Here is a 15403-nt window from a genome sequence, read left to right as displayed (position 1 = left end):
CAAAACATTGTCATCCATATACAAAACAAAACGGTGAAATATTTGTAAATATTATGGCATCATATATCATAAAAAGCTGAGGCAGATATCAGAATTTATAATTTGGGTGTTCCTCTTGGTGAATCAAGCACAAATCATTAGAGCGGCAGTCACAGTTAGTGAATTAAACTTCAACATTAGAGTGGGAGGGGGATTGACCCACCACAGCCCACTTTGCGTCCCACTACTAATATAAACAATAGTAACTTATGACCCACCGGTGGCAGCCCACAACCGAGGGGTTGAAAAAAACCAACAACTTAGATGACTGAACTACTTATGGGAAATACATTCTGAACCTACCAACCCATCCATTCATCCATTTACTCAACTGACTTAACCCAACATTAGGATAACAAGGAACTGGAACACACCATGCAGCACTGAAGCTCAGAAACCGCCACTGGAGGCCAGTGCAAGGCACACTCAGCCACTCATATCAGACTAATCTAAAGTTTCCAATCCACATATGGTAACTACAGGTTCAATTCAATGTATTTTTATAGAGTGTACTTCTACTTTAAAGAGTTAGAACATTAGAACATGAGAACAATCTGGACGAGAACAGGCCATTTAGCCCAACAGAGCTCGCCAGTCCTGTCCAATTAATTCTTCTAATATAACAACAAATAAAGTTCTGAAAGTCCTAAAGCCCTGCTGTCTACCACACTACTTGGTCTCTTACTCCATGTGTCTGTGGTTCTCTGTGTAAAGAAAAACTTCCTAAGGTTTGTGTGGAATTTCCCCTTAACGAGTTTCCAAATGTGTCCCTGTGTTCTTGATGAACTCATTTTAAAGTCACCATCTCGATCCACTGGACTAATTCCCTTCATAATTTTATACACTTCAATCATGTCACCTGTTAATCTTCTTCACCTTAAACTGTAAAGGCTCAGCTCTTTTAATCTTTCCTCATAACTCATCCCCTGTAGCCCTGGCTGGAAATCAGCCTAGTTGCTCTTCTTTGGACTTTCTCTAGTGCTGTTATGTCCTTTTTGTAGCTTAGAGACCCAAAACTGCACACAGGACTCCAGAAGAGGCCTCACCAGTGTGTTATAAAGCTTGAGCAGAGCCTCCTGTGACTTGTATTCCACACATCAAGACGCCATATAACCTGATATTCTGTTAGCCTTCCCTAACCCTAAACCTAATTTCTGTTAGCCTTCTCTGCACACTGTCTGGCAGTTGATCGTGTCAAGTCCACTACTGAATTTGTTACAAAGAAAAAAGATTCAATAAACCCCAAACCATATTAAACGCTCACACGTGAGCCTCCAGGACAGCTGCCTATTGCTGTTGTCTCCAGATCTTATCTGAGCAGGCCTTGGGCTCTGCGCTGCCATATACCGTACAGGTATCGTCTTGCATTAATTAACACTTTCAGTTGCAAAAGCAAAAAAGGTGAAGATGTGGGGTTCTGTTTCTTAAACATTTCTAAAGATTTCTAAGAACACGAGAAAATGTTGTGACAAGAATGGCTTGTTCCACGTCTTGGGAGTCATCAATCCACAGAGGCAGCGAGTTATTCTACAAGAGTGTCAGTCTCCATGTCACAGAATGCCAGCTCTGCTACATTACCTGCTTTGGCCCCTTTAATATAAAATCTATAGCATGTTGACAAATAGCTTGTGGTCGTTTGAAAATGAAGAGATGCTAACATCAGACAGTTACTGAGCTGCCAGTGTCTCTTCTAAAGTGTATTGCTAGTGTGACAAAAGTGCCCAGAGTCTGCAAACTGGGTAAAAACTAAACCTGGTGATATGTTTTTATTTTAATGGTAAGGAGACCTGGGTTTGCTTCCTGGGTCCTCCATGCGTGAAGTTTGCATGTTCTCCCCGTGTCTGCATGGGTTTCCTCCCACAGTCCAAAGACATGCAGGTTAGGTGCATTGGCGATCCTTAATTGTCCCTAGTGTGTGCTTGGTGTATGTGTGTGTGTGCCCTACGGTAGGCTGGCGCACTGCCCGGGAATTTGTTCCTGCCTTGCGCCCTGTGTTGGCTGGGATTGGATCCAGCAGACCCCCGTGACCCTGTGTTAGGATATAGCTGGTTGGATGGATGTATTTATTAGGTAAAACTAAAAAAAATTAAACAATCTATCCATCTATGATACAGATCCTTTTATAGCTATCTATCTAAAATATCATAAATACGTAATCTCAGTTGCTGTTTCTACGCTTCTTTATTTTTCTGTTATCCCAGGGCAATTCTTCCATCAGGATGGATGGATGGATGGAAGGATGGATAGATGGATAGATAGATGTCCTGGGTGCGTGGCTAAGGTCCCCTGATGGCAGGGGGTCTTTTTACCATGCGGGTTCAATAAAACATTCATGCGTCTGCATGCCAAAGTATCCAAGAGGTATCACATACATCCCCACCTCCACTCCTGGGGTGTCCAGATGCTAAAAATCGCTATGAGGTGCCACTGCACCTTCTCCGCTGGAGTCGAGTCTCCAAGTGCCACTCATGCTGGGCATTACAGCGCTGCATTTAACGGCTGGGTGTCCACACGCAGCACTGCTTTTAAAGTATGGCCAACTCTCTGATAAGGAACTTTACTTATTGAGCCACCCAGGGGACTGTGGGGGTCTGACACCCTCCCTCACTACTTGCTGTTCTTGTGTAGTTGTTATATAACAGGTCTGACATTACGGACTGGTTTTTCTGTGTTTCCCTCAGTACAGGTAGAGGGGAGAGAGACAGGATTGGAGGAAGCAGGCATTGATTACAGCACGTTGCCGCACCCACCACATGACAAACCACCCGGATTGGGGCCCGAGTGCAGTCGAGTACAATGGGTGACACCTCAGCACCATACCGGAACAGTGTGAGGTTTTTTTACGGTGGCTTCCACCAACCCCCAAGTGTTCCCTGTAAGCTGGAGGACCTGCTTGCAGGGCTGGGTGCAGATTAACATCATACCCAGGATGGAGCAATTGCAGGCGAAGGGCCTTGCTCAAGGGCCCAATGAAGTAGAGCTGCTTTTAGCATTTTATGGGATTTGAACTGGCAAACCTTCTGATTGCTGGTGCAGATGTCTAACCTCAGAGTCACCACTCCACCCAATACAGGTAGGTGGTGCTCAAACAGTGGCACAAACCCAGCAGCCCCCTACCACCCTAAGTCCGCCCAATGTCCAGGGCACCAGTCCAACCCCTTCACACAAATACCCACACTGGGCCAAATTCAAATAGAAAATTAACTTAACCTGCATTCCTTTGAGAATGTAGAATTAAAAACTGGAGCACCTGGAGGAAAACCCACAGACATATCATTTGGGGTCCAACCAGAGATCAACAAGGCACTGGGTTCAAAACCGGGACACTAAAACTGTGAGGCCCAAGGAGAAAGTGCAATACGTTAAATATCCAATGTGTCACATTATCAGGTCTTGAGTCATTGTAGGTCCTTCTGTGCTCCACAGTGTAACTCTTTGTCCTCTCCTTAGAAACTCTTGGCAGGAATGACCTGTGCTAAACACTCTTTTCTTCTTTTTGCTTCCATAGGCAAAAAGAGCACCTCTCATGACTTCTGCGACCATCCCTGTGATGATGACGCTTGTATTCTCCGTTCAGGTCACATATATTTCAGTCAAGATCTCATCATGGATGATTGAATGTCACCTGAAACGTAACCTCTCCTAAGTCTGATGATATCTTGTAATTGAACTTAAGCATCGTCCATGATGACGTCTCCCTCTCGCCACTCTACACCATCAAGAGCCCTGGTGCAACCCTGAAAGACTGATTACCTTCTCTTTTCATTCAATGGACCTGTCCTGTTTTTACGTTCTGCAGTATTATCACAAGACTGGGTCCTTCCTCACAGATCCAGCCTCCTGGGTTCAAATTCTATACCTGGTCATTGATCATGTGGAGATTCCACATTCTTCTTGGGTCTGTGTGGGTTTTCCTCCTCGTACTGCTTTCCTCTTTAATCCCTAAAGAACGTGCAGGTTAGTTTAATCGGTGATGCCAAACTAGCCCTTAGTGGGTGGCATGTATATGTGGGGTTCATGCAACGGACTGACATTTCTTGCAACCAGGAGGCGCTCTGTCCCACCATGACACTCAATTACATTAAGTGGGTTGAAATAAGAGTCAGTAATTTTCTAAGCCGCTCTGTCCTGAACAGCTTCATGGGGGAAGCTTTAGCCTATCATAGCCTGCGCAGGGGGCAAGGCAGGAACAAACCCTGGACAGGGTGCCAGTCCATCACAGGGCAAACACACACACATACACTTGAAATGACAGTACCTTCTCAAATTCAATTGGATACATCTTGAAGATTCCAACTTTCTGTAGAGTGTCCAGTTTCTTCCTCACCTCCTCTAGTCGGTTGTCATCTGTAAAAACAGCAGTGAGAGCTGAAAAACTGAGCACGCAAGAATTTAATCAAAGCGCCACTGCCCTAAATCAGATGTCACACAGACCTACGGACTGCTCTGTCGCCTCCTTCATCTCGTCATCTGTGGTAATGATCTGCACCCCAGACTTGGGGGTAAATTCTGGCACAATGACTATTTTAAGGGTTTCAGCGATTTCTTGGTGGTTTCGGGTTCCCTTGATGCCATATGTTTCTGCAAACAAGTTTGCTGCAGCTTCTATGAAACTCATATGGGTGGCCTGCAAAGCAAAAGAGAAACAAAGGGTCATATGAAAGTAACATTTGGAACTGCTGCTCCGGTCTCTCCGTTCAAAGCCACTTTAATATGTAAGCACAATTCACCCCAAAATGTATACATTGGCTACGAAAACTACGCTCACTGCCCCATGGATATCTTTAAATTGATGTCCTTTAAAATACAAAATCATAATCAAACAAATCACCAGGACCAGATAATATTTACCCTTGAGTTCTTAAGGAGGCCAGCAAGTACAGATAGAAACCCTTGACAGATATTTTTAGGAAGTCCCTGCACACTGGAGAGATTCCAGAGGACTGGAAAATGGCAAATATCAACCCATTATATAAAAAGGGTGACAGGGCAGATCTAAACAACTAAAGGCCAGTAAGCTTGACATGCATCACAGGAAAATTAATGGAAGGAATCATTAAGGATAAGATTGAGCAACACATGGCAAGGACAGGAGATATTAGGAACAGTCAGCATGGGGTCAGTAGAGGGAGGTCATGTTTTACTAACATGCTGGAATTCTATAAGGAAACATCTAAAGGATATGATCAAAGTGGAGCAGATGATATTATTTATCTGGACTTTCAGAAAGCATTTGATAAAGTGCGACATGAGAGGGTGGGCATCAAGCTAAAAAAAAGGGTGTTGTGCAAGATGGGAGCAAAATTGGTTTATACACAGGAAGCAGAGGGTGATGGTATGAGGAACCTTTTGTGGAATTTTCTGAGGGTAAGAGTGATGATCAGCAGGGGTCAGTGTTTTGGATGCAGCTGTTTTTAATAAATATAAATGATCTGGACTGGCTGCGGTGGGCTGGCGCCATGCCAGGGGTTTGTTTCCTGCCTTGCACCTTGTGTTGGCTGGGATTGGCTCCAGCAGACCCCCGTGACCCTGTAGTTTGGATATAGCGGGTTGGATGATGGATGGATTTGGATTGGAATATAAACAAGAAGCTGGTTAAGTTCGCAGATGATACCAGGCCAGGTGGATTGGCAGATAATCTCAAATCCGTTAAATCATCACAGAGGGACCTGGGCAGCTGCAGGCTTGGGCAGATTTGTAGACAATGAAATGTAATGTCAGTAAATGTAAAGCATTACATGTAGGAAGTGAAAATGTGAGGTTTGAATATAGAATGGGCAGTCAGGAATATCAAAAGTACACCTTATGAGAAGGATTTAGGAGTTGTAGTGCCACGGTTTTCAAACTGTGGTACGCGTACCACTGATGGTACTTCAAGTCATGCCAGGTGGTACTCGTGTGGTCCTTTATTTTCCACAAATCGATGTTGCTAGAATGCCAATATGTTGCATATAATCATATATAGTATAAGTATACTACTGTAAATGCGTGGAAGACTCCAAGCCGGCTTTTATTAGGCACTTTAATGTCATAGTGATTACAGTGACTTTTTCGTCAAAACAACACGTGCGTAAATTAACGATTCATTGACAGTGGTACTTCAGTTTACTGGTCCTCGCGGAGTGGTACTTGTTCAAAAAAGTTTGAAAACCGTGGTTGTAGTGGACTCAACACTACCACCTGGCAGACAGTGTTCAGAAGCCATTAAGACGGCTAACAGAATGTCAGGTTATATAGCACCTTGATGTGTGGAGCACAAGTCCATGGAGGTTCTGCTCAAGCTTTATAACACACTGGTGAGGCCTCATCTGGAGTACTGGGTGCAGTTTTGGTCTCCAGGCTACAAAAAGGACATAGCAGCAGTAGAAAAGGTTCAGAGAAGAGCGACCAGGCTGATTCCAGGGCTACAGGGGATGACTTATGAGGAAAGATTCAAAGAGCAGAGACTTTAATGGAGATGAAGAGGAGACCTGACTGAAGTTTTTAAAATTATGAAGGGAATTAATCCAGTGGATTCAGATGGTGACTTTAAAATGTCGGGGACACAGTTGGAAACTTGTTAAAGGTAAACTTCGCACAAACATTAGGAAGTTCTTCTTAACACAGACACTTGAAATAAGTGACCAATTATAGTGTGATAGTCAGTAGGACTTTAGGGACATTTAAAACTCAACTTGATGTTATCTTAGAAGTATTAAGTGGACAGGACTGGCGAGCTTTGTTGGTCTGAGTGGCCTGTTCTTGTCTAGATTGTCCTAAAAATGTTGTACTCAGTGTTATCATCGATCTGCCATGGCAAACACAATCAATGGACGACAACACAGCCTGCCCTCCATCTAGGACACTCCTTTATATTAACAAGCATTAAATTTATGAACAATAAGCGGTTAATTTCAGTGTATTTGATAAAGCTGCCATCGTGGGTGTGGATCTAAGAAAGAGTAACCACACAGGAACAGTAGCACTGCTTTGACGCTGGGTGCCACCAGTCTGCACAACCGAGCAGAGAACTTGTGTACTCCAGGGTATGAGCTACTGTGGAAATGTGCGTGGGTTTTATGCCAAGTTTAGGTTTTATACATCGCGATCTGAGCGTGGAAACAGTGACTACGCAACATTTTTGTGCGTACGCACCATTTATACATGAGGCCCCTGTCATCATTTATATGGAGTCTGTTCATTCTTGCCATGTATGTGTAGGAAGAGTTGGGGTAAATGTCGGCTCTGAGTCATTTTGATTAGGTGTTTCAGCATAAATGGATGCTGTGATGGACTGGCACAGCATCCACAGGGGATTCCTATCTTTTAACTCGGGATACCAGGATTGGCTCCAGACCCCTGCACCCTAAACTGGATCAAGCTGGATTGAGAACATTATGTTATGCATATCACTTTGTTAATTTCTCATCATTCCCTAAATGCTAAAGCAGATATCAGGAGTAATTGCAATGCTGGCTGCTTTAGGGGGGTCATAGCTGTCTGGGTGGGTTTAAGTTCCACTGGAAAGAAAAAAACGACGGATTGCTTCGGGAGAATTAAGTAAGAACAACAGGAGCGTTAAGAAAGTTTTAGCTCCTCTTAGAGGAAATTCAAACCTCACCAGTCCATTTACAAACGGACACGGAGAGGCTTTGGGTGTGTCCCGCTTGTTGATTTAGAGGGGCTTAAAGCCAGTTTAAGTTATAGTAGATCAGTTGGAAACCTGCATTACTGGAATAAACGACAAGAAAAACAAAAGACCACCTCCCCCCGGCCCCCCCGGCCTAGAGTCACTTAAATAGATTGGACATTTCAAAAGCTGACAGTTTCACCATCTTAAAACATATTTCGCATTGTGTGCACAATGTGGGCTGTTTGAAGGGCCAACAAAGAGGCCAGATGTGGCTGAAAATATTGGCACCCTTGCATTTTCTTCCAATAATGCACCATTCTTAATTGAAAGAATTGAAATTAAAAGATCTTTTGTCATCCATGCCTGCATTTCTTTGCTTTGCAGTGGAACAAAATAAAACAAAAAAAAGTTGTGAAAAGAACTCAATTCTTGCTCATTCTAAAAAATGGCCAAAACATCTAGAAGTTATGAGAAACAATTATCTCGTAATGATCCTTCATGTAGACCTGTGGCTTTTAAAGATTATCTTCAATCTTGTAAATTCCTCATTCAGACAGCGTAAATGGAGAAAAGAACTCACTTAACTGTTTGGTTTCACACTAAACAGAAGGAAAAGCTAAGGGTTGCCTCAGGAGGCAAGACAGATAGCAGCAGCCAACATAAAGTGACAAGACCATTTATGTCCAAATGACGTTCCTATGACCACTGCTGCCCACACTATCTGGATGTTTGAGACCCACGTAGCTAACATCTCTGAACATGGCTGCTTCTGAGGAAAGCTGACCCAAGACTGAAGAGAAAGACCATTGGAATGGTGTAACTTGTAATATGATAGAAGAAGAACTCACGTACTTGCTCTGCTCATTGCACGATGGCTCAAAATCAGTTCTGTATCGTCTAAACCGATAACGTAGCCACAGATTGAGGACTGCAAGACAACGTGAAGTGTTTTACCGTAGCCCACGGCCATGAGTAGAAAGTATGAAAACACAGACTGTGTCTGGTCCAGAAGCATATGGCCAGAACACAGAAAGCAAGATGGCCTCTAAACCAGCAGTTCCCAAACTGTGTGCTGCAAAATATTCCAATATTAGACATCTTTTGCAACTGTAACAAATCCAAAAGATGATTAAAAATATATAGAAATACAGTAATCCCTCGCTATATCGTGCTTCGCCTTTCGTGGCTTCACTCCATCGTGGATTTTATATGTAAGCATATTTAAATATATATTGCGGATTTTTTGCTGGTTCGCGGATTTCTGCGGACAATGGGTCTTTTAATTTCTGGTACATGCTTCCTCAGTTGGTTTGCCCAGTGATTTCATACAAGGGACGCTATTGGCAGATGGCTGAGAAGCTACCCAGCTTACTTTTCTCTCTCTCTTTGCGCTGACTTTCTCTGATCCTGCGTAGGGGGATTGAGCAGGGGGGCCGTTCGCACACCTAGACGATACGGACGCTCGTCTAAAAATGCTGAAAGATTATCTTCACGTTGCTATCTTTTGTGCAGCTGCTTCCTGAAACGACATGCTGCACGGTGCTTCGCATACTTAAAAGCTCGAAGGGCACGTATTGATTTTTGATTGAAAAACAAACTCTGTCTCTATCTATCTCTCTGTCTGCTCCTGACGGAGGGGGTGTGAGCTGCCGCCTTCAACAGCTTTGTGCCGCGGTGCTTCGCATACTTAAAAGCCAAACAGCCCTATTGATTTGTTTGCTTTTCTCTATCTTTCTGACAGACTCTGCTCCTGACACGCACTCCTTTGAAGAGGAAGATATGTTTGCATTCTTTTAATTGTGAGACGGAACTGTCATCTCTGTCTTGTCATGGAGCACAGTTTAAACTTTTGAAAAAGAGACAAATGTTTGTTTGCAGTGTTTGAATAACGTTCCTGTCTCTCTACAAACCTCCTGTGTTTCTGCGCAAATCTGTGACCCAAGCATGACAATATAAAAATAACCATATAAACATATGGTTTCTACTTCGCGGATTTTCTTATTTCGCGGGTGGCTCTGGAACGCAACCCCCGCGATGGAGGAGGGATTACTGTAATAATATTACCGTTATAATAACAATATCCAACTCTTTTTCTAAGTTAAGTGTTTCTCCAGTGCTATGATCGGTTTATCTATCTATATATTAAATCCAACGTCTGTATGCTTTTCACGGTTTTAGATTGGGTTTTTTTCTGTAATTTGCTTTAACGTTCGGTTGATTTTTGTGACTTCTCTCATTGCGCTAATTATCATAGTTCGCTTGTGGTACCAATTTATTTTCACGAATCCGAGAGAGAGATGCACAGTGCCGAGGAGAGGGGGGCAGAGCTCCCCTCACTCATGTGCCAGCCTCGGGGTGTTCCTCACCTTCGCTTAGCTAGTGAACGAGAGAACTACTTAACAGATTTAGATTGGGTTTTCTTCTAGAATTTGCTTGAACATTCCGGTTGATTTTGCGACTTCTCTCATTGCGCTAAGTATCATAGTTCGCTTGCGGTACCGATTTATTTGCACCATTCTGACAGAGACACAGCGTGCCCAGGGGAGGGCAGGCCAAGTTGCTCCTCACTCACGTGCCAGCATCTGGGCGTACCTTACCTCCGCTTAGCTAGCGAAAGAGAGAACTACTTAACAGATTTAGATTGGGTTTTTTTCTAGAATTTGCTTGAACATTCCAGGTTGATTTTGTGACTTCTCTCATTGCGCTATGTATCATAGTTCGCTTGCGGTACCAATTTATTTGTACCAATCTGACAGAGACACAGTGGGCCCAGGGGAGGGCGGGCCGAGTTGTTCCTCACTCACGTGCCAGCGTCTGGGCATACCTTACCTCCACTTAGCTAGTGAACAAGAAAACTACTTAATGCATTTAGATTGGGTTTTTTTCTAGAATTTGCTTGAACTTTCCAGGTTGATTTTTTGACTTCTCTCATTGCGCTATGTATCATAGTTCGCTTATGGTACCATTTATTTTCACGAATCCGAGAGAGAGAGATGCACCAAACCGAGGGGAGGGGGCAGAGCCCTCCTCACTCATGTGCCAGCCACAGGGTGTTCCTTACCTTTGCTTAGCTAGCAAACGAGAGAACTACATAACAGATTTAGATTGGGTTTTCTTCTAGAATATGCTTGAACATTCCGGTTGATTTTGCGACTTCTCTCATTGCGCTAAGTATCATAGTTCGCTTGCGGTACGGATTTATTTGCACCATTCTGACAGAAACACAGTGGGCCCGGGGAGGTCAGGCCAAGTTGCTCCTTACTCCTTACGTCCTTACGTCTGGGCGTACCTTACCTCTACTTAGCTAGTGAACAAGAGAACTACTTAATGGATTTAGATCAGGCTTTTTTCTACAATTTGCTTGAACATTCCAGGTTGATTTTGCGACTTCTCTTATTGCGCTAAGAATCATAGTCTGCTTGCAGGAGCGATATACTCACACTAATCCGAGACAGAAGCTGTGGGCCAATGGGAGGGGGAAGCATAACGTCAGGAGTGGGGAGCTGGGCAGGGCCCTCCTCACTGTCCTGCTTCACTATTACATGGGTGGATCCTTGGGGGGGCGGCTAGTTCATAATAAATGAGGTGCCACTGACAAGACCGAACGGTATCGTTTTGAGAACAGACCCGAATGAACTCATCCAGACGTAAGACAACAATCGTAGATGCATGTGGATCTGAATTTACTTCTGCAGGAGAAGAAAATCTTATTGAACTGTCTTGCGACAATATGCTCCAAGGTAAAATTTGAAAGCACGGATCTTAGTGACGTTTGGCTATCAGTAAAAGATGAACATTCACTGCTAAGTAGTAAAGCTCAGCACATCTTAATTCCTTTGGCGACATCAAATTTATGGGTTTTCGGCATTCGGTGGGATAAAAAACAGAAATACCGTGCAAAAATTAACATAGAACACGAAATGAGGGGGGCTGTACCCAGTAGGACTCTGTGATTTGAAAAGATGTGTAGTGAACAACAGGCTCATCCATCACACTAATTATTCCCATCAGTAAGTTGGGATTTTTGTGATGTTTGTTGTTGAATTTTTTCAAATGAAAGATTATTTCTGGTTCTTAACAATTATATTCATTCAAGTGTAAAATGAATAAATTACAACGTTCGAAAACATCATCAAATATTTAATTTGGAACGGTTAGTCTTGCTCTGCTCTGCTAACCTACACTCCATGGGTGACAGGGCCTTCAGCTGTATAGCGCCCAGACTCTGGAATGACCTACCAAAATTAATCAGGTCAGCTGACTCCATGAATTCTTTTAAAAAACAACTCAAAACTCATCTGTTCAGGAAGGCTTTTAGCTCTACCTGACTTTATTACCCTTCTCTCAGTTTACCTCTCTGTCAAGATGTTCATGTAACCTGTATATGTGTGTGTGAGACCATCAGTTATGTTGTCTGTTAGGCTTTTCTCTGAATTCACTGTCTTAATCTTCTTTATTTATTTATCTGATTTGTACAACGCTATATACTGTATACCCTGCCATTCTTCTTATATTCTGTAAGTGCCTTGAGCATGTGAAAGGCTCTATATAAATAAAATGTATTATTATTATTATTATTATTGCATGATGGCTCAGAATCAGTTCTGTATCGTCTAAACCAATAACGTAGCCACAGATTGAGGATTTGAGGATTGAAGAATTGGCCATTTTTTCAACCATAGGGTGCACCTCAGAGAAGAACCGATGAAAAACCATTCTAAACATTTGTGATAATTCATGTTTAATTTTTTCTATAACTAATCACGCCAAGCCACCAACTGTGCATTGCAACTGCCAGGTATGTATTATAAACTATACTATGGTTTAACTTGGGGTGCTGTGGAAAAATCTTGAAACATTAAGTGCGTCATGAACGGAAAAAGTTTGGGAACCGCTGCTCTAGAGATTGTTACCCCCTTCAGTCCAAGTGGTACTGCAAGGAAAAGCAAGGTGAGCACACACAGGGCACCCCAGGAGTTGCTCATCCCTTTTCATCGATCAATATCCACCCAGTGGAGACCACGCCGGATCAAAGACCTTTTAGCGCAGAAGCACAACACAAGATTGAAAGAGCCGCCTGACATCACCTAGGGTCATCCAGGTTGTACTGTTATGGATTGTCCCTTCCATTTGCTTTGCTTCTGCTTTTGGCACACGAAGAACCGTAGTTAAGTGAATAAGTGAAAGTGAAAAAACCTTTGGGAACCCACTTGTTTGCTTCACCTTGAATCTCTTTCAAATAAACCACCTGGGGTATGAAGATAAGAAAAGCCAGGAAGTTTCAACCATAGATGTAGCCAACCCGAGTTTATAATGACGGCAACCACAAGTGGAGCTGCAGACTCAATCTGCTTCTCCACGACAGGCCGGAAAGTGCAACTTAGTGGAGCTGGAGTCTAAGTTTTGGAATAATCAGGTCTACATAGAAAGTCCTAAAGTGAGGATGTCCATACTCCAAAGGCAGGGTTAGGTTATTTGGTGTGTGTGTGTGTGTGTGTGTGTGTGTGTGTTGTAGTTACAGTGCTGCTCCTCATTCAGTCAGTCCACACAGGCTTTTCTTTCATCATCATTCAAGAACTTTGAACTCTGAGGAGATGGTTTGGGGTTGTCATTTTATTACATGCTAAGACCGATGTTTGGGGAGGTCAGCTATTTTGAGTCTTCTAATAAACATCTGATTGCAATAAAACAGTGTCTTTGTTGGTCTAAGACAGGCTTCCTTTTTGATTTGCGTGTAATGCTGCCATGCCCGGTCTCACCACTGGCCGTATGGGGTGTGCATGTTCTCCATGTGGCTTTATTCCAGCTTCTTAGAGTGAATGGCAGGGCTAAACAGAGTGTGAGCACCAGCAGTCACTGTAATGGACTGGCAGAACGTGTGCCATCAGTTCCGGCTTTGCGGTGTTGCATTGTTAGGCTTTAACTCCCTAAAATTAGTAATAGGAGAGCAGATCCAGGCAGTCACACAAAGACAGGATTAAGAAAAGAAACAATTCAAGAACAGGGCGGCACGGTGATGCAGTAAGGAGACCTGGGTTTGCTTCCTGGGTTCTCCCCGTGTCTGCATGGGTTTCCTCCCATAGTCCAAAGACATGTAGGTTAGGTGCATTGGCGATCCTAAATTGTCCCTAGTGTGTGCTCGGTGTGTGTGTGCCCTGTGGTGGGCTGGCACCCTGCCTTGCACCCTGTGTTGGCTGGAATTGGCTCCAGCAGACCCCCATGACCCTGTGTTAGGATATAGCGGGTTGGGTGATGACTGACAATTCAAGAACGAGACTATGGTAGTGGTAAGTGCTGCTACCTCGCAGTAACAACACCAGGGATTGTGGCCTGGGTGCTTCCCCCGTGGAGTTTGCATGTTCTCCACGTGAAAGTGTCAGTTTCCTCTGGGTGCCATCATGGGGTCCACGTCATAGTTCTCATGGATTAAGGAGGTCAAAGAAACAGAATAATAAGAGTAGGTTTCACTCAAACTAAGGGATTATTTGAAAAAGATTAGCAAAACTTGCTGATGTGGCTCAGGAGAAAGGATTCTGGGCAAAATGCCTGATTTTGAGGCCACATAGGCTTGACAAGTGGGTAGAGGGATGAGAGGGATCACAACTGTGCTGTTCCTCAAATCCCTAATTTCCATCCATCCACCAATCTTCTTAACCCACTTATTGAGGGCAGAGTGCACAGGGCAGCTGGAGCCCACCACTGAAAGCACCGGGCACTCGAGATGAAACGGTGACAAAACATTATTGTATAGACACATACACACACACACACATGCACATTAGGGCCAATTCCACCATGCCAACTCGTCCACCCTGCATGTCTTTGGATTGTGGGACGAAACCGGAGCACCCAGAGGAAACCAAACACTGAGAGAACCTGCAAACTCCACATAGGGGGTGCAAACCCTGGTTTCCTTTTTGTGGGGCAGCAGTGCCACCGCTGGCTGTCAGGGATCTGCATGTTTTCCATGTGTCTTTGTGAGTTTCTTCATGATAGAAGAAATGGCTTGTGAGCATAAGCAGTCTCGGCAATGGACTGGCATAATGTGCACAATCAGCTCCGGCTTCTCAGTGTTGTGTTGCCAGGCTTTAACTCCTTGAAATTATTAATAGAAGAGCAAGTTTAGGCAATGACACAAAGATAGGGCAGAGTGGTGGCTCTGTGGCTAAGGATCTGCGCTGGCATCTAGAAGGTTGCCAGTTCAAATCCCGTTACTACCAGTAGGGATCCTACTCTGTTGGGCCCATGAGCAAAGCCTCTAAACTGAAGAAGGCTCCAGGGGCGCTGTATGATGGCTGACCCCCAAAGGTCATGCACAAAAAAAAAACAATTTCCCCTCAGGGAATACTAAAGTATATCATAATCATAATAAGAATCAATTCAACAACCATTAAAGGCAAACATCCCCACAAAAAAACGGAAATCAGAAGGAAGCAAACCACAACAAAGAAACATCTTGATGTTCTGAAAGCTTTGAAAAAGCAGACATTGTAAATTCCTCCCCAGTATACCACACTTGAGTGGCAAGGTGGTGCAAGGGTAGGACTGCCACCTCACAGTAAGGAGGTCAGGGTTCATGTCCCTGCATGGCATTGGCATGTTCACCCCATGAATGCGTGGGTCTCCTCCTGGTGCTGCAGTATCCACACGTGGTGCTAAATTGGCATATCTCTGCGGTCGTGCAGTGGACTGGCACACTGTCCAGAGATTGCTATTATGCTTGCTAAGATAGGCTCCTGCAGACCCCCCCAT

General features: G+C 43.9%; 1 protein-coding gene across 3 annotated transcripts in view; it reads right to left on the bottom strand.

Moving 5' to 3' along the window:
* LOC114668372 (ubiquitin-like modifier-activating enzyme 1) overlaps positions 1-15403 on the bottom strand; it is a 310112-nt gene that overhangs the window by 215950 nt on the left and 78759 nt on the right. For all 3 annotated transcript variants that reach the window (XM_028824087.2, XM_028824088.2, XM_028824089.2), the window contains 2 exons: positions 4474-4666; positions 4298-4386 (listed from right to left, as the gene is read on the bottom strand). In XM_028824087.2, the coding sequence (XP_028679920.2) occupies positions 4298-4386; positions 4474-4666 (282 nt within the window). The remainder of the gene's footprint in view (positions 1-4297; positions 4387-4473; positions 4667-15403) is intronic.

Source organism: Erpetoichthys calabaricus, chromosome 18 (assembly GCF_900747795.2).
Source record: "Erpetoichthys calabaricus chromosome 18, fErpCal1.3, whole genome shotgun sequence".
In the NCBI taxonomy this organism is placed as follows: Eukaryota; Metazoa; Chordata; class Cladistia; order Polypteriformes; family Polypteridae; genus Erpetoichthys; species Erpetoichthys calabaricus.
Note: the sequence above shows the minus strand (reverse complement) of the source record. Positions and strands in the feature narration are given on the sequence as shown.